The 19755-nt window shown below is 46.1% G+C and overlaps 1 protein-coding gene across 7 annotated transcripts in view; it reads left to right on the top strand.

The window, feature by feature from the left end:
- The first annotated feature begins 8240 nt into the window (after positions 1-8240).
- FARP2 (FERM, ARH/RhoGEF and pleckstrin domain protein 2) overlaps positions 8241-19755 on the top strand; it is a 73626-nt gene continuing 62111 nt past the window's right edge. For 6 of the 7 annotated variants that reach the window (XR_013183592.1, XR_013183593.1, XM_077183714.1 and 3 more), the window contains exons 1-2: positions 8241-8398; positions 13148-13371. Coding sequence is in view for 5 of the 7 variants with exons in the window: in XM_077183714.1 (XP_077039829.1) it covers positions 13168-13371 (204 nt within the window). In the remaining 2 variants the exon portion in view is untranslated. Of the gene's footprint in view, positions 8399-8909; positions 9042-13147; positions 13372-19755 lie in introns of those variants that run through there. The other variant, XM_077183715.1, reaches the window with a different exon arrangement.

Raw genomic sequence — 19755 nt, forward strand, 5'->3', positions numbered from 1 at the left:
ATGAGGTGGTAATTGCTCAGAATGTGCACGAATATAATCCATAAAGGCTTTGGGAAGAGCTGAAACCATTGCTTGGAAGGACATTGTACTGGAATTCAGTGCAAAGGACTCCATGGAATTATGTGCTCTTCCCTATTTGCTGTTTTCTCTCAATGCTGTGTATGGAATAGAGCTCAAAGAGCTTAACACAGGGCACCTGCTGTCAGAGAAAGCCAGAAAGAAATGCTTAAAGGATTCCTGCAGTGCAGGAAAGCTGTGATTAAAACACTTCATAACTCAGCTTGCCATAGAGATTTTCCCACAGCCCACGATTCCCAAGGGCAATTTCTCAGGAGAGATAACAGTTTGATGAGCAGCTTGTTGTCCTGAAGCCCTGCTCCTGCCATGTCTGCCACCAGAGATGCTGAACAAGGCTCTGGGCTGCTGTTCCTTTGGACAGCCCCAAAGGTATGTGGCTGGCACTGCAGGTCAGTTTACCTGGGAGGCTGGGGTTGTCCCTGTGCTGGAGCAAGCCTTGGTGTGTAGTTGTTTCCTAAAAAATCCCTTCATAATCCAAAAAATGGGAGGTGCTGTCACCTGCTTGTGTGTCCTTTTATATGAAGACTTGAAAGGTGCTGGCCCCAGGCTGTGTCACAGTGCCCATGTGCAGTGAAGTTACATTTGATGTCATTACAGGTCAAGCCCAGAAACTGGGAATGGAGTATGAGGAGGAAAAGCTTTGTCTGAGGAGGGGTGTGATGGCCAGAAACCCTGCCAGTGCAGCCCAGACATGATGGGATCACCTGGGCCTGGCTCACAGCCACAGCAGGGTGTGCCCAAGTTTCAGGTGCCTTGTGGAGTTTCTGCAGCATTTAGCAAGGCAAGATCTGATGTAGCTGTGTGTTTGCAAGTTCAGTTTCGGTGCTTGAAATGCAGAAGGCAAATGAATTTCACTCCCACCCACAGGAATGAGAGCCTGTCAGTCCAGCAAGGCACAGGAGGTGTCCAGCTACCTCAGAGAGAGAACAACACACTTTTGGGGAGCTCCCCTGGTGAGGGCTGACCCAGCCCTGCAGCCATCCTGCCTGGCTTTATGGAGCAGTCCCACACAGCAAGCAGTGCAGCACTTACTGCTGATCTCCTAGGTAGGAAAAGAATGAGGAGTTTGCTCTCTCTCTCTCTCTCTCAAGCCTGCCTTTGAAGGCTCCCAAGCCTCCCTTTGAAACCTGCTGTAAACAGCTCTGTAGAACTGATGGAGCTGGCTGGTTTTGCTCTATCCCAGCCCTCCCTGGCTCTCAGCCTTGCACATCTCATGTGATGGAAATGGTGTCAGGTTTAAGGCTTTGTTCCAAGGCTACCTCAGAGAGAGAACAACACACTTGTGGGGAGCTACCCCAAAAGGGTGAGGGCAGCCCCAGCCCTGCAGCCATCCTGCCTGGCTTTATGGAGCAGTCCCACACAGCAAGCAGTGCAGAGCTTGGTGCTGTAGGGAACACTGAACTCCCAGGCAGGAAAAGAATGAGGAGCTCTGCTCTCTCCCAAGCCTGGGGCTTATCCTGCTGCCTTTGAAACCTGCAATAAACATTTCTGTAGAACTGATGGAGCTGGTTGGTTTTGCTCTGTCCCAGCCCTCCCTGGCTCTCAGCTTTGCACATCTCATCTGTGGTGATGGAAATGGTGTCAGGTTTAAGGCTTTGTTCCAAGAGTGATCCACGTTGCCAGATAGAAATTTCTGTTCAGCCCTGTAAGTCACATGCAGGAAGATAGGACAAAAAGTCAGGGAGATCTGAGTTTTAAGATGTGCCTTCCATTAGCAGCTTCATCATGTTGAGGCATCATGCTCAAAGTGCTTCAGCCTGGCTATCCCCCTGGTTTTTATTGACAAGCAATTTGAAGCTGGTGGGGCAATGAAGAATTGCCTCATTTTTAAAAGCAGAAACCAAAAATTCATGGGGAAAAACCCATGTAGGAAGCATAGGAGCTCACAAGTGTCATGAAGGTAACTCAGTGTATTCTATAAAATAGGTAAATATACACACCCATGAGAGCTAATGCAAAACACTCATTAAACCAGATCCTGTGCTGCTTCAGTAGCATATTTATTAAAAAAAGAAAAAAAAGGCACTGACAAGAAAAGGCTTTGTTCAGTACATGCTCACTCCTGTGCCTTGCAATTTCCAATCCCCCTGTTGTTTTAAAGTTTTTGATTTATTTTTACTTTTAAGAAGCTTTTCCATAAAGTAGAGCCCAAAACCTAGGCTGAGCTGTTCCTGTAGTGGTACTTGCTCTGAGTTCAGAGCTTCTCCCCTGCAGAGAACAAGCAATTGGGCTCTCCAGGAATATTTCAGTCTCTTTGAAAGTTTGCACCCAGCACAAGAAAACTGGTTTGAATCTTCCTTTCCTGCCAGCAAATAGTCTCAGACTGCTTTGAAACATGGAAACAGCATGGAGGGATGGCTGTCCATGTGTCTGACAGCTGGGCTCAGCTCAGGGGCTGTGTCAGGGCAGCAGTGGGACTGCTGTGCTCTGTGTCCTGGCAAAAACAGCTGGAACAGCCCTTGGCTTGAGGCAGAGTGGGCAATCCACCAGTTTGGGTTGAGGGCAGAGTGGGCAATCCACCAGTTTGGGTTGAGGGCAGAGTGGGCAGTCCACCAGTTTGGGTTGAGGCAGAGTGGGCAATCCACCAGTTTGGGTTGAGGGCAGAGTGGGCAGTCCACCAGTTTGGGTTGAGGCAGAGTGGGCAATCCACCAGTTTGGGTTGAGGGCAGAGTGGGGAATCCAGCAGTTTGGGTTGAGGGCAGAGTGGGCAATCCAGCAGTTTGGGTTGAGGGCAGAGTGGGCAATCCACCAGTTTGGGTTGAGGGCAGAGTGGGCAATCCACCAGTTTGTTTTGCCAGCAATCTGTGTTTGGCTGCCTCATTTCTGAAAGAACTTAATGCAGCAGAGTTGATGTTACTGACAGCCTCAGCTGTGGTTTATCTGGCAGTAAAATAATTGCCAAGCTTATCCATGTCTAGTGTTTGGAGAGCCTAAATTTATCCTTTTATTCTAAGTTTCCTGTGCATGAAATAGAACTATTCTTTTTCTCTTTTATATTTAACTGGGCATTTGTGCATTTGTTGATTTGTTGACTAAAGTTGATTGGTATGTGAAGATGAGGTGATCTTGCTTGTCAAAATTTCAGATTGTGAGGGAGCAGTGGTTTCTGTCTGGGGATGTCTTGTTCCCCACTCCCAAACACACACACAGACATTTTTCATGTAGATCTTTGAGGCATTGTACAAGGCATGACTGACTTGAACCCTTGTGCAACTTCTCTGAGGTAACAAAACCTAGGCTGATTTGATGGGCAGGGAAATGAGATGAACCTCAATGGGATTTAAAAAATAATAAAAAAATAAAAGGCAGGGTGAGCTTTTTGGGAGGTGGTGTTCAGGCATTGCTGCTTCAGACATGCTTGGTTGCCCTCACTGTGCAGACATTATTAAGTGTGAGAGAGGAATAAATCAATATAATTGCAGAAAAGACTATTTGATAGCAGCTTAACGTTCAGGCTGTTACAGTCACAGAACTAACATCTATCAAAAAACCTTTGGACTCAATTTAAAGCAAATTTAGAGGAATTCTGGGCCCATTTGTGCTTTTGTGCAGTAAGATTGGTGCACCACGTGGGGGCAATAAGGGATTGTCTGTGTCTCAGCTGTTACCTGTGGATGAGAACACAGCAGACACAGTTGTCAGATTTTTCCCTGGACTTTTATTCCGGTGTTGTGGCTCAGCAGCTCTGTTTTATTGCAGTTTGCAGCTTGTCTGTGCTCTTTATTTTTGTGCTGTGGCTTCTGAACTGCTGCTGGCTACAGACTGTACCTTCTGGGCAGGGAGGACGTGCTTGGACAAGTTCACCAGTCAGACTGAGAGAAGCTGCTGAGTGAGTGTGTGTCTGTGTGTGTGCAGGTAGGAACATATGCTGTGCTTAATTTACTTGTTCTAATTGCCACCTTCACCATGAGAGCCAAGTTAAAATAGAGATATAATTATGAAAGTCAAAGTAGGTGATTGCAAAAAGGGATTGCAGCCTCTTGGGGTTTTTCTGTTAGCAGAAGTTTTTCCTGTACATAACTACCAGGCCTGTTCTAAAGAATTGGTGAATAATGAGGGTTTAATTCCAGGTCATGGTCTAAGGCTGGTGGACTTTGTGCTTTATAAAGGCCAATGTAATTAAAAGTTGCAGTGTGTATAGAAGGGCTCTTGAAAAATACTCCAAAGGGAACAATCTGAGAAGCTCAAAGATTTCCTTCTGGGAGAAGTGCTAGAACATGATTGTGGGGGGCAGAATTATTTAGTATTGGAAGTGTCAAATCCCAACCACAGAGTCCACAAGGATCTGTAGCCTGGGAATCAGTTGGTTTAGCAAGGCACTGCTGGTGCTGAGTGCCTTTGCCATTCCATCCCTGCCAGTAGAAGGAGGTGCATTCTGACCATTTTGGAAGCATCTTCACTGATTGCTGCTGAACAACAATACCCCTCCTATGCTTTCAGTAAATTTTAACAGTAAGTGAGCCTGGAGTGAGAGAGTAATTCTGGTTAGTGGCATGTACAGGTATGGCTGTGTTGTTCAATCTCTGTGCTCATTGTGTGGATCATATCTCTGCTTATCCAGCAATTCCTGTTCACCTTGACTTGAGTCTTTTGTCATCTGCTAATGAGAGTCAGTGGATTGGTCAGATTTTATGATTTCACTCTTTTCAGTTTTTCTACCATCTGGGGTACTGGTGGGCTGTTAGGACAGAACACCACTGATTCAAATTGCTGAAATTGGCTTGATTTTGCTATTTAAGAAACAAATTTATGCTCATTGTGACTGTTGGGTAGAGAACTTGTTAATCTGCAATGAGGCAGGTTGAGGAGTGACTTGTTGATCCTGCAGACTGGTCCCTGCTGAGATGTCTAAGGTGATGTGGGAGGCAATCCAGAGGATGGGTCAGTAAGACAAGTGCTCTCTGTCAGGTTCTGCTGCACAGCCACTACAGGCTGAACCCTTCAGGGCTGAAACACTTCCAGACCAGAGCCATGGCCAGGGTGGTCACTAATTGTCATGACTTTTCATCTAACATGTAAACACAGTTCTGGAAAAGTGAGTTTTTCCCCTGGTGGAGTTCTGAGGTGCTCTACAGGTGGTTCACCATGTCCTCAAAAGTGATTCTCTTGTGGAGAAAGCTCTCAGCCCTTCCAGTTAGTCCTAAGTGACACTTAGGCTTAGGTTAATGATGCCTACAGCAAATTGCTGAATATCTCCAGGTAGGAACAAATGGAAGGATTGTCATACAAGGCTCTGACTTGAACTAAAGCAGGACAATGGCAGTGAACTGTGGCAGTCAAAGGTCTGTGAACTGCCCCAAAAGGGATTCTGGTGCTTTCAGTGACCCACCTGCAGTGAAACCCATATCAATCCATCTTCCTCTTCATCCTTGGTGTGCCCATGTGTGTTGTCATTGTAGAGTGCCCAACACAACACACTGGAGAGGTGAACTGATAACATGTGGCCCAGTTAGTTTGGTGCACATGGTATGAAATGCTAGCTTAAATGGTTGTAAATATTTTTGCTCTCAGCTGTGCCAACTTGCTGCTGTAGACAGCAGGGAAGACACAATGTAAGCATTTGAAACTGCTTGCCTTGTTCTTCTGAGATGGAGGCCTCTGAGAGACAGAGCTTTGTAGTGTGAATTTGGAAAATATCTGCTGACAAAATCATAATTTTCAGTCTGCAGAGTTTCTCTTTGTCATGGTGAAGGATCTGAACAAAAAGAAGCTTTCCCAGCTATTATCTTGGTTGGATAAGAAGTCTGCTTTGAAGGACTTCCTCAAACCTCATCCAGAGGGTGATTAAAGAAAAAGATGATATTATAGTGTAGTGAAAGGGTAATTCTAATTGTCCTGCTCAGGCCAAGAGGAGAACATGGTGCAGATTACCTGTTGTATTACTTGAGTGGGAGAGTTACACCTTGTTATCAGTTTTTATCTCAAAAGGAGAAAGCTGTGCTTTGTCCTGACACTGCATCCTTCCAACAGCAACAGCTGGCTTTCATGTGTAATGACATTCTTCTTCTAGTTTTGGTCTCTAAACTTCTTCCTCCTCCTGTAAAGGCTTCAAACACTGCTTGGATGGCTGAAAAGTTTGATTTCATGGCTGTTCCAGAAACTTAAAAGTCTTTGTGGACAGCTGTGAAGAACATACTGCTGAGTCTGGTAGAGATAACCAATCCACTCCCTCTTTTAGTTTTCAAACTCACCAAACACCACATCTCAAGCATGTTTTTTGTTACAGTTGCTGAGGATTTAATAAATGATTGAGTGTATAGAACAGAAGTTCAAACTGATATGGCCCTTCTTAATTGTACCCTGTGGCTGCTCCATCTCTGGAAGTGTCCAAGGCCAGGTTGGATGGGGCTTGGAGCAACCTGGGATAGTGGAAGGTGTCCCTGCCCATGGCAACTGAGTTGAAACTGGATGATTTTTAAGGTCCTTTCCATCCCAAACTATTCTGGAATTCTCTGATATGATGGAAATGATTTTGTTTTGTTTTGTTTGTGTGAGTAGACCGGTCAGAAATGAGCTGCATGTGGAAACAGAGGTGTTCAGGATGAGGACAATTAAACACTGAACCTTTGTGCCTTTTCCTAACTGCATTGTTTCAGTTCAGCAAATTACCTGTGTTTGTGGTAAGCAACAAAGTCAGGACTCTTGAGTGAAGCACAAAGAGCAGCCAGGAGGGTGTTGATATTTCTAAAGGCTCTGCCACATCTGTAATTTTTACTTCCTCTCCTGAGTGTGGTGATATGTGGCTTTAGAGTGATCACATCAGATTTGTTCTCTGACTTAGTGGCAGCTGCTTTTTTGGACAAGAAAACTTTAGTGCTCTTTTTAGATGTTAAAGAAAGTGATTGAAATGAAGATGTCTCTGAAGTGTCTGCACTTTGAAGGATGTGGAACTGTATTAGCAGTTAAGTTGCAAATAAAAAGCCATGCAAATAAGATACTGAAACAGCCTATCAGTAATGAAAGCACTTCACCTGACTGAAATCACCATTGCTCTTAGAAATGGAGTTGTCTAAAATGTTGTGTACACTTTTGCAACTTTCCTATTTATGTTTTTTTTTCTGTATCCATGAGATTCTTCAGCTCCACATCACTTTTTAAGGAGAACAAATCATGGGGTGTATTTCTTAAAACCTTGTGTCTTTTGTTCTTTTGAAGAGATGAGAATGCTGTTAGTCAGGAATTACTCACTAAATTTGCAAGCTGCCTTTTCGTGAGTGAGAGTAATGAAGCTGCTTCTGTTTGAAAGTGCTGTTCTGCATAATTTATGTGCTTTTTATTACCAAAACTCATATGCTATGCCAGTATTTTGTTTTTCATATTGCTGTGAAAAGGTCAAGTTCTCAGAAATAAGATGGCTCCTTGCATTTCTCATGCTATTGGCCAAACAATCCATATCTAGAGAAACCCAAGGTTTTCTCTCATGCCTGTTGCTTCTTGTCTTGAAGAGCAGACTGTAGTGAGCTATGGGTGACTCAGGGCTTGTGAAAGGTGGCCCTTTTCAGGAAGAGCTCTTTTCCTGGCTGTTATCTGCCAGCCTTGGCCTCAGCTTTAGAGCTGATGAAATCCAGACAGTGCAAAGATCTGTTTGTCCTGTGCTGAATTTCCTACAGTGTTTTGTTCTTGTTTGTGTCAGTGAGGGCTTGCTGGTTGGGGAGGGAGGAGGAGGATGCTGATTTTGTGGTCTTCATCTTCTTTGGCCAGCAACACTGCCTGATGCCCCTGTGCAGCACCCATCTTTTCTCCTGTTCTGTAGTGCTGAGTCTGTTTCTATCCCCACTTAAAATTCATATGTAAAAAATTTAACCTAGTCAAGACCTAAAATTTCCACTACTTGGCCTGGGGCTGGTTACTGGCACGGTGTTGTCCCCCAGGGTGGTGTTCCCCTGAGCAAATGAGACCTGTGGGGTGTGCCTGATGGATGTCTGGGGTGGCATTGGGGGATTTCATGTGCCTCTTTTTAGGGTGCAGGCCCTGGGCAGCAGCCTGTGAGCTGGCTGTCCTTCAGCTTCGCATGGAAATATTATTTTAAAGCCTTCCTCGTGCTGCAAAACACACTTTGGGTTTTGCTTCGGTATAAAATAATCCTCCGATCCCGGTGGGGCAGCAGGAGGGCTCGGTGTGTGTCTGCAGTCTGTATTCCGTATCTCTCTGCAGCTCCGTGCGCGGAGCGAGCCGCGGGCCCTGCCCCGGGCCCCGTTACCCGCCCGCAGGGTGGGGCCGGTCCCGCCCCGGTCCCGCTGCCCACTGCCGGGCGGGGCGGGGCGGGGCCGCTCGGGGCCGGTGTGAGCGCGGGCGGCGGCGGAGCGGGCCCGGCCTGGAGGTGAGCGCGGGGCGGCGGCTCCGGGCCGCGAACCGAACCGAACCGGGGCTGGGGCGCGGGGCGGGAGCTGAGGGGGCCGGGGCTGAGGGGGCCGGAGCGGCGCTGCCGGCGAGCGGCGCCCCAGGCCGGTGGCTCGGCCCCGCCTGCGCGGCCGCGCTTCCGCCGCTGCCGGCGGTGCGGCCCCGGCCCGCGGCGCTTGTGTGGGAGCCGGGCCGGGGAACGGAACGCGGGGTCTGCGGGCCGCGCTCTGCCAGCCCCGGGACGAGGCTCCGGCTCGGGGGCTGCGGGGCCTGGGGAGCGGCTTCCCGGGGGCTCAGAGAGCGCCTTCGCAGGGGCTGCCGCAGGTCCGGCCTGGGCGGCTTCGCCCCTGCCCTGCCGGGCTGCGAGTGTGAGGGCAGCCGCGGCCCGGCACGGCCCGTGCCCTGACCGCCTCCGTGCGGGGACTCGGGCCGGGAGCGTCCTGCCTGGCCCGGCTGCTCGGTCCCAGAGGCGCTGCTGAAGCGCCGCTCACCTGGCGGGCACCGGCCGCGGACATTCCTCGCTGTCCCCGCCCATGCTGCTCCGTCCCGGCCGGCGTGTGGAGCGGAGAGCCATGGAACCCTTCGGGGCCGTGAGCAGGGACGGGGTCCTAGGGGAGCCTGAGGTGCGGCTCAGGGGGGGACACATCGCTCCTCTCACCATTGAGCGCTCGGAATCTTCATCCATCTTCACTGAGATGGGGGATTCCTGGTGCATCATTTGTGTCAGCTCAGTGTAGCAGTGCTAACGGGTGTCGGTGGCTTTAAGAGTTAAGACAGGAAGGTTTGCTCTTTTGTACTTCCTTGCTGCTCCGTGTGTAGCGATGCCTTCCTATGGAAAGCAGGGACCACCCTGCTCACACTTCTGGGAAATTGGCCTCCCTTCAGGTCTGCCTCCTGCATGGATGAGGGATGGAGCATGGACCCTGCCATGGACCAAAAAACACCGGGCTCAGAGGAGCTCCTTGGAAAGCCCTTGGTGTCACCCAAGTGTGCAAAGCCAGATTGAATGGGACTTGAAGCAAGCTGGTCTACTGGAAGGTGTCCCTGCTATGGCAAGGGGTGCGAACTTTAAGGTCCCTTTCAACCCAAGCCACTCTATATTTCTATGACCTTGCATATCCTTAGATATAAGCTGCCTTTCCAGATTTGCTGGTAGCTGAAAATGCTGTCTTGCTTCTGAAAAATTAATTTATTCCATCCAAGTAGCAACTCATTGTGACTTAAAAGGTATTTCAAAAAGTACCTGGTACAAAAAGTAAAAAAAAGAAAAAAAAATATATATGCACTTACTGCTACCTAAATTTTGTTTTGTTTACTCCTTCATTTAGGGCTGAGAGCAACACTCATTCAGTCACTGTGCTTCAGGGAGCAGATTTAGCTTGAGTGCCTGGGTCCCAATTTGTAGGAAATGATCAGGATAAACACTAGGTGCAAGCAAGTTCAGGGAGAGGCAATGCAAGGAAGAGTTTTTTTAATCCCAGAACATCAGTATTGGGATAATGTTATATTTTAGTTTTGCAGTGCTGAGACCTTGTTGTGGCTCACCCATGGCAGGAGGCTCTTGGTGGGATGTTCTGCTTTGCTCTGCCTGTGGAAATTCTGTTCTTGGAGCTTGCAGCCTGTCTCTAGCTCATTTTCCTCCTCTTTTCATGTAGTCAGCCCCTTGAACTGAAGTGTTTGCTGAGCCATGACACTGTGGTTTTTGTCCAGAAATGTCATATGTAGTCAGAGGACTTAAAACACCATCTGTAACTCTGGTGGTGAAACTGGAGCTAGTGCTTGGCTTGGCTGGCACTCCTCACACACTGGGTGCTGGAGGCAGAGGGAGCAGGCTGGCCTAGCTGGGGGTTGTCAGCAGCTGTGGTGGCACCAGTGGGTGCCTTGGAAGGGAGCAGCCTGTGGCACAGGGGGATGCTCCCAATGCCACTGCTCTTCTGGGCATCATGCTTCTGCACATCATGTCTTCTGCCCAGTGCTTGTTTGGCCTTTAAAATCTGAATATTGGAGATATTTTTAGGAACGTGTCATCAGTAGGACGTGAGATCAAGCCCCACTGAGTTCACTTTCCCTGTTACCACCTGTGGGAAGGACTTTGGCACGTGCAATTCCTGTTTGATGTGACTTTGGTCTCTCCTGGCTGGTGACCAAAGCTGCAGAGTGCCCAGGAGCTCCTCCTGAGCCCGCCCTTGGGTGGCCTGCCTGCCTTCCTTGGGGAAGCAGCTGCCTCCAGCTGGAGGGGAGGCTGCTGAGGGCTCTGCAGGGCTGTTCCTTCTGCTGCCTCGGCTCTTGCTTGCATTTTTTTCCTTTTGAGTAACTGCAGAGTGTGTCTCTCCCAGGAGCTGTTTATTCAGAAGGGAATGAGTGCTCCTGGAGCACTAATTTTAAGAGTGGCTGGCTAATAAAGAGCCCTGTGAGGAGTGTGACTGATCCTGGGCAGCTCCAGTTGATCACAGGCTCCTGAATGCCAACAGCAAAAATTTACCATGGGATTTCCTGATAAGGGCCACGATATCAAGGGGATGCAGATGACCAGATCAAGCTCTGGTTTCTCTTCAGATTAGCAGTTAGCAGAAAGAGATACCCAGTTTACACATCTGAATTTTGTTGCTAGGGTGCTTTTAAAATTTATGACCTAAAAGTTTTTCTCCTTGCCTATGTGGCCACACAAACCAAGAAGTTCAGCCACAGAATACACACAAAACAGCCCAAGAAAGAAACTTTCTGATTATTTGTCACCCAAAGCTGGGAAGTTGGGCACAGGGCAGTGTGTGCCCACTTTAAGGTTAAGCTCATCCTTCATGCTGGGTTTGGTTTTAGGTTCGTGTCCAGAGAAGGGCAGTGGAGCTGGGGAGGGGTCTGGAGAGCAAATCAGGTGAGGCACAGCTGGGAGAGCTCAGCCTGGAGAACAGGAGGCTCAGGGGAACCTTCTTGCTCTCTGTAACTCCCTGACAGGAGGGAACAGCAAGTGGGGGTCAGGCTCTGCCCCCAGGGAACAAGGGGCAGGACGAGAGGAAATGGCCTCAAGCTGTGTCAAAGCACATTTAGATTCAATATCAGGGACAATTTATTCACTGAAATGTTTGTCAGGCATTGGAACAGGCTTCTTATGGCTGTGGTGGAGTCTCCAGCCCTGGAAGTGTTCAAACAAGTGTGGATGGGGCACCTGGGGACGTGGTTTAGTGGTGGTGTTGGCAGTGCTGGGTTAGGGGTTGGACTTGATGATGTCAGAGACTTTTCCCAGTCACAATTATTCTGTGATTGTCACACTTTCTTGTTGCATGGGAGGCTGGTGGCATCTCTGGGTGGTCTCAGCTGTGCTGCTTGGACAGGGCTCTGCAGGGGCTCAATTCCCTGAAATGGGTATTTTGTGGGTGTGATTAGGTGGGGAGGCATCTCTCTGCCCTTCTGGAGTCAGTTTATCTCTACAGAGATCTACAAGTATAAAAATAAAACCCCCAAAATGTTAAAATGCACTGGGCTGCAAGCTAGGAAGACGTTTGACCAGTCTTGATGTGTGTGAGAATGGAAACAAAAACCACCCCCAAGTAATTTGTGAGGACTTCTAGGGCTGGCTTCATTCAAATCCTTGGGGTAGGCTGCCTACCTACTCTGAGCACAGAGAGACAAAGGAGTGTTGTCATCAGCTGCTTCTCTTCTGACAAAACACATTTTTTACAAAACAATAACCTGTCACTCCTTTGGAGTGAAGGCTGTCCCACTGCAGTACCCACTCACTCTGGGCTGTTGGCACACACTGTGGTGTTTGGATAACTCACCCAAAAGGCCCAGGGAGCCTCCCTGTGTGCTTTGCACCTGGCTGCCAAATGTTCAGTGCCAGAGGTGGGCATGGAGCAGGGGCTGTGCTGCATTCTGAGCACACAGGCCTCACCTTCATGTAGTTCCCCATGCAAATATCACCACTGCCCTGGTGGCTTGGGAGAGCTGGGGACAGCCTCATGGGACATTTTCCCCATGTCAAATTAAAGATTGGCTCTGCACAGCTGTCACTAAGCCATGACAGCAAGACTCATGTGTAGGAGTCAGCCTACACTCACCAGTGTCAGTCTCTGTAACTGAGATTTTTGCCCACTGATTTAATCTGGCTATGGCACAAATTTGCCAGTGAGGTGAGGAGCTGTTACCTTGTAGCAGTGCCTGATGAAGGCTCTGAGCTGCCAGCAGTTAGGGTTTTGCCTGAGTCATCATTTTGGGGATGCAGGAAGTTAATAGTTGTTGTTATCTTGTTATCAGTGGGATGGTTGGGTACCCATGAGAGGCACCTGCCTCACCCTTCTCTGTCCCCAGTGCTCATGCTGCTGGTGGGAGGAGGCTCATCAGCAGAAAAACCTTGTCAAAACCAAAAATGTTCATGTTGACAGGGCAGAAGGCACAAGTTTGACTATCCCATTTCTTAACCATGCTTCAGAATGGTTTTTCTTCCCAGCTGTTGGATTTTAGTCATTATAGCATGGTTTGGGTTGGAAGGGACCCTAAAGCTCATCTTGTTCCAACCTCTCCCATGGGCAGGGACACCTTCCCCTAGACCAGGTTGCTCCAAGCCCTATCCAGAGCTTCATTAACCTCATTACTGATTTTGCTAGTGGGATAAAGAGTGTTAAATAAGGATTTTATGATAGTGCTTCACTGGGTGGAATTTTCATCCACAATATCAGTGTAAAATCTTTCCGGCTGTAACCCTAAGCCTCTGTTTCCTTCCATGTTTCTACAGACTCTGCTTGCTGTTGGAAGATGGGAGAGATAGAAGGAACCTACAGAGTTCTGCAGACGCCTGGCTCTCGTTTGGGTGCCCAGAAGAGCTCAGGAGTGAGTACCTTGGAGCCAGGGCAGAACCTCCTGACTGCCATGGCATCATCGCCCGCCAAGGCGCACGAGCGCGACCTCCCCGTCAAAATCAAGATGTTGGACAACACAGTGGAAGTTCTTGACATTGAGGTAAGAGAGATTTAAACCTGATTTCAAGTACACTGAAGCTCTGATAATTTAAAGCTCACAAGGATGTGCCTCTGTAGAGAGCTGGGATATTTTGAGCCATTAAGATTCCTGTTGGGATTTACCTGCTTACAAGTAGTGATAGCAGTTGCATGGCTTGTTTTTTAAAATCTTTCAAGTATAACAGATGTTTTGTGTTTTTAACAGACTTTAAATACAGGCACATACTGCAAGGAGAGTCTTTATTTGTTGTTTGCTTTGGGGGAGCACCAACTGTGTCCTGCCAAAATGTTCTTGCTTCCTGAGCCACATGCAGCTTTGTCAGTTTGGCAGCTGGGAGAGCAGAAGAGCTGTGTCTTAGTTACTGCTTTATATTAATTATTTTAATGCTTTGTATCCTCTCCAAGTAAACTTGCTCCTATTTGAAAGTCTTTGATTGCCAGCATGCTTTAGGAGGGATGCACCAAAGCAGTGTCAGTTCAGTGTTTCTGAAAATGTTTATTTAAAAGCATGCTTGGGGAAATCTGCCATAAGACACAGAAGCCATGCACAGATTAGGGAGATTCTGCTTTGAAACAATTTTTTTCTTCCAATTCTTGTTACATTTTCAGCATTAACCTCTGAGTTTAATTCTAGTTTGCCTGAGATCTGCTGTTAGAAAACAAGTGTGTTGTAATGAAGATACTCAGCTATCAGATATTCTACATTAGTATCAAACTGTAATGAGTAATTTATAATTACCACTTGGAGCCTTAGTTTGTTGCATAGACTCAAAAAGGATTTTTCAAATAGAGTGAAAAAGATTTCTGTGGAACTCTGAAGAAATACTGGATCTGGGGGTGTGTTCCACAGATTCTGTCCAGCTGTTCAAGTCTCAGATGTGAAATCTGGGGTTTTTTTTTTTTTTTTTGTTGTTGTTGTTTGTTTTTTTTTTTTTTTTGTTTTTGTTTTTGTTTTTTTTTTTAAAGAGTGAGGCTGTGCCTGTATCCTTGCACTTGAGCACAGAGTGTCTGGTACTGCAAACCCACCCATCCCTCATGTACCACATAGAACACAAAAGCCTCTTTTTCCCCTTTACATTATGTTAGAATATTTTTTTAGAAAATCCGCTGACTTTGGTTCTTTTGCTGGATAATTTTATTTATTTTTCCACATTGATGTAGATGGTGCTTTTGTGTTTTGATTCAAAAAAGAAAAAAAAAAACAACTCCAAGCAACACCCTCAGCTCTGTAATTTTGAAAGTCAGTGCAAGGCCAGGTTTATGGGGCTTTCAGCTGTTGTGTTGTATGTGTTAACCATAATTAGAAGCTATCTTAGTTTTCTTTACCTGGAAAGCTCTCTCTGATTATGGCACCCACAGAAACACCCAAATTCAGGCACTAGCATGCTGAGGCCATAATTAATATTGTGCTGCTTTTCTTTATGAGATTAGTTGGAACTGAAAAACTTAGAAACTTCATGCCTGATGCTGTGAGTGATGAGGAAAAGGGGTCAGCCTTGGGTCAGCTTCAGAGCACTGAGCACAAAAAGGTCCAGAGTCAGCAGCTGTGGCATTACAGTCCAGCTAACACTGCCTCCATGGCCTTTCAGTTTTGGCTAAATAAGGTAGCAAATGATAGGAAACAGGCATGAGGTATTAAACTGTGACCATCTGCCTGATTTCTTTGGTGAGCTGTTGGGATAGCAGGAGCTGCTGACTGCTGTTTGTTATGGAAAATGGGAATTTTTCACTTGGGATTGAGGGCAGGAATTAGGAAAAGACATTGCTGAATAGGTGGTGTGTGCTAGCACAGTCATTTTTCAAAAAGCAATGAGAGAAACTGGTGGCCAAGCAGCTGTCCTAGAGAGTGCAGGTTCAGATTGCCACTTGCCCACTTCTCTTTGCTTTTGTCATTTTTGTCACAAGATGTGGTGAGGTGGGGTTTGTGTTTGATTCAGGTCAGTGGTGCTTTGTCAGTGCAGGGGCACAGGCCTTTCCCATGGGGTTTTGGCACTGCCTGCTTGGGGAGATGGGGGTCATCCCAAAAGGTGCTTTGGGGCTTTTTTTTCCAAATTATTTTGGGGAAAATAATTTTTCTATCTGTAAGAGCTATGGCAAGTGACTTTTTATTGGGAAAACTGGTGTGTCAATGGAAGGGCAGACAGACTGAGTGTAGGATCAGCTCCTGCAGAGACCCTTCCCTGCTGCAGTAGCCCTGTTTGTTGCCTCCCTGCCTAAAATGAGCCACAGTAGCAGCATTTTTAACCATATGGGATGAACAGAGTAACCACAGGAACAAGGGAATCCATGCAGCTTTACCTTGCCAGCCCTTCCTTTCTCCAGGATGTGGTTAAAACAGTTGCTTCTCTCCTGGTGGGTTTGGTAACCCACCTGACTTCTTAACTTGCCAAAGAGCAAGGAAAGAGACTGCCAGAGTGATGTAATGGATGGAGAGAGAACAAAATGGGAAAGAACAGTTTTATTTCTTTGTGTTTTTGGTGTATCTGGAACAGTGTGCTGGAAGTTCCACATAGCTACATTCAACCACCTTTGAAGTCTATTGGCTCTGTCAATTTTCCCCATCTGTTTCATGAGGTTTGATTTCTAAGTAGGAATTTTATTAATTACTAAGAGGGAATTATTCTTTAAAGTATGTTGGGCAGAAACTTTCTCCAGTGAATCTGATTTGATTGTTAGGGGATGGAGAAATACTCAATGTTTTCTGGAGTTTGAAAAACTGAAAATGAGCTATTTATGGGTTCTCCTTTCCCTTCCAAAACAGAAGAGAGAATGAAACACATCCATTCAGAGCTAGGCTGCAATATTCATTATTTCCATGAGTTGTTTTTTTTCCCTTTTTACCGCCAGCTTGTTTAGTCAGCTCAAATCTTGCTTGTGCCATTTCATGGGTTACCTGGCCTCTTCTCTCCAAACTAAGTCTGTCCAAAGGGTGGTTTTGCACACTGTGAGATGAATGATTGATTGGCAAATTCAATTTTGTTCACACTTCAAAGTAAGCAGGGTTTTACAGTAGAAGTTCTGCCAGCTTTCCAGATTTTCTGAAGAGATTAAACTTGGAGGCTTTTGATCAACACAAAAATGTGGCAGACTCTTTAAGTAAAAGGGTCTGGGCTGGGTTGAATTCACCAAAATGACATTTAATGGAATTGCTGCCAACAGATGATGTTTAATATTTGGCCTGTGTGATATGTGTCATTTAGGAAATTCTTTTACATGAACTATTCTCTATGCTATGAGGAAGTGCCCCAGAAAAAGTAGTTTATATTATTGTGCTTCAAGTTTACTGAATTGTTGGGGGAGAACTTGGTGCTTCTTCAATGGCATGTACTTCCTCTTCTCCTTCTGCTTGGATGTCAAATGGAATTTGGGAATCAAAAATATTTGTACATTTTATTATAGGATCTGCCTGCCTGCTCCATTCTAAGGAAAAATTTAAAGTGGATTTTTTTTCTTTTGTGCTAATCTTTGTGGGGCTGTTTTGAGAACAAAAGTCTGTTCTTTTCAATTATTTTTAATGCAATGAAGTAATGATGTTCTGCATCCCTGCCATGCTGTCTGGGATGTCCCTTTCCCTCTGACAGGGGTGGACTCCTAGCAGGGAGATGCTCCACTCCACTGCCCTTCTTGGGAACAGCTGCTTAGATAAGATTACACTGTAATTTCCCTTTATTTTCTTATGAATTAGTGTCCTCTCACTGCTCTTGTCTGCTTTGGTGTTCATTGACATAGCCTGCAAAACTATTAATTACTGCAGAACCAAAGTGGCTTATTCTGTACTAAACTGAACATGTGTACTTGATGATTACTCTGACAGTGATTGTGTCTTTGCTGGGCACCTCCTTGGCTTATTGGAATTTATAAATTGCATTAATAAAAGTGCAAAGCTACTCTCCATCCTTGTGTTCAGCATGGAGTAGAATAACTCTGGTTATTCTGGTTTCTGTGCAGTCTGCAGTTATCTGTGATTGAAAAGGTGCCATGAAAGTGGCTTCCCCTGGGATGCCCATTGTTTTTGAGCAGCCATTGGAGGCCCTGAAATCAGGAGCTGGCCTGGGGCTGCAGGAAGTTTTTGGGATGGCAGAGGAAGCAATCTGACTGCAATATCCTTCCCATGACTTGGGGAGTGTTTCCCACTCCTGCACATGGCAAATGCTGCTCTCAGTAGCAGCTTTTTGGTGGCTTTAGTGCCCCCAAGAACTTGCATGGGGATGGTGCAGAAATGATGCAACTTTTAACTGCTGTTATTGAGTAATTTTGAGTAATTGAAGTAAGAAATATGTATATGTTAAACACTGGGATGATGCTGTGGGCACTGAAAAGCACTTGCAGTGTGCCATGAGGAGCCCTGGGCATGCTGCTGGTGGCATAGACAGCCCAATCCTGGCACTGGCACTTGTGCCCTCCTGCCTCTGCCTTGCTCTCCCTGTGCCTGCTTAGACCTTCCTTGCATGGCTTCCCCCTCTGTGCTGTGAAAGTATCAACAGCTTAAATATGTGAGGAGCCAAGCAATATCCTTCCCATGACTTGGGGAGTGTTTCCCACTCTGCACATGGCAAATGCTGCTCTCAGTAGCAGCTTTTTGGTGGCTTTAGTGTCCCCAAGAACTTTCATGGGGATGGTGCAGAAATGATGCAACTTTTAACTGCTGTTATTGAATAATTTTAAGTAAGAAATATGTCAAACACTGGGATGATGCTGTGGGCACTGAAAAGCTCTTGCTGTGTGCCATGAGGAGCCCTGGGCATGCTGCTGGTGGCACAGACAGCCCAGTCCTGGCTCTGGCACTGGCACTTGTGCCCTCCTGCCTCTGCCTTGCTCTCCCTGTGCCTGCTTAGACCTTCCTTGCATGAAGCTTTCCCCCTCTGTGCTGTGAAAGTATTAACAGCTTAAATATGTGAGGAGTCAAGGAATAGTCTGCTGCTGAATCCTATTAAGTGCTGTGCTGGAGGAATCGAGGTGCTGTTGGTCAGCTCACAGTGTTTTTCTTCCCTAGCCAGGAAGAAATAGTCAAAATTCCAGAAAGAATCATAGCCAGATGTTTGTCATTGCTTCAGTTTGAGTCTCCTAAATATGGCAAATAAGCTGCCTTAGGACTTATTTTTATCTGACCTCAGAAGAGAAAGTTAGTAATTCACTCTTTTAAATTTGCAATTATTACAGGGTTTAAGAAGAAGGTAACTAAAGCTTTGCATTTTGTGTGCTGTTTGCTTCCTCCATATATTTTTTAGGCCTGTTATTTTGTGTTTGGAAGCTGGACTTTTTTGATGCTATGTAGGAATGTGGTATGGGGTGGGGAAAGGTGAAACCACAGCCATTTTATTGACAGACATTTAGAGTGTGTTTTGTTCATTCAAGTGTTTTTTGATTTTTTTGTTTTTTGGGTTTTTTTTGAAAAATATGAACTTGAATTGTATAAGCCAAAATTATTATTTTACAATTCTCTTGGCCTTAGGTGTCATATTATATATATATTATATGTAAAGAAAATTGTGTTGTACTGCAATAAAGAAAAACCAGTCTGAATAGCCCTGTACAAAAAGTTGATTATATGCATGCATCTTAAAACACAGAAACCGTTTAGGAAAATGGTGATCAAGTATTATTACAGTCCTTGAAATAATAATTTTTAATAGTAGTGAATTGAATTCCTAACAGTTTGTATGGCTAGGCAGGTGTTTGTTTCTGTTTTCATAATCTACTGATGTAGGATAATGAAAATCAGCTGAAGTCAGTCCTATGCCACTCAACCAAAATGGCATAGGAAATGCTGTATTCTACAAAAACCCCAAAAATAAGAAGTCCACTGGAAACCTTTTAAACCTTTTTTGGGTGTGGGTGGCATTCAAGGTGGGGCCCACAGATGGGTAATTCTGTAAAATATAGGGAGCCTGAAAGGGAAGAAAACCCAAGAGCAAACCAAGAATCAGGCAACGGGCAGCTAAACACAGCCACAGAAGTTCAGTGTGCTGAGAGGCACATCAGAGAAATTTTAAGTTTGTGATTACTGGAAAAAGGGATTTGGAGCTGAGCAAGGATTGTGTGTCATGGTGCTCTAAAGGTTCAGAGCACACAGACTTGGGATGTGCATTTAGCTAAACACACCTGTGTGTCAGCCAAATTCCTGTTTGGAAAGGGCAGTGCTGCCTGCTTGGGTAAAAGAGAGACCATATATATAGAATATTTAAAAAGCTGTGCTATGGTGGCAATGCCTGGCATGAGAGATTTACTGTTCAAGGCTGGAGTGTTGGATATGGGAGGGGGGTGGGCCCCTCTCTCTGACTGAGCAGTCTTTCATTAATAAAAACAAGAATTAGAGAAGGGAAAACCCCCAAAGCTTTGTAGAGACTCTATTAGAGCTGTCTGACACATCTTCAACTGAAATCAT

This window comes from Agelaius phoeniceus, chromosome 10 (assembly GCF_051311805.1).
Source record: "Agelaius phoeniceus isolate bAgePho1 chromosome 10, bAgePho1.hap1, whole genome shotgun sequence".
Taxonomy (NCBI): Eukaryota; Metazoa; Chordata; class Aves; order Passeriformes; family Icteridae; genus Agelaius; species Agelaius phoeniceus.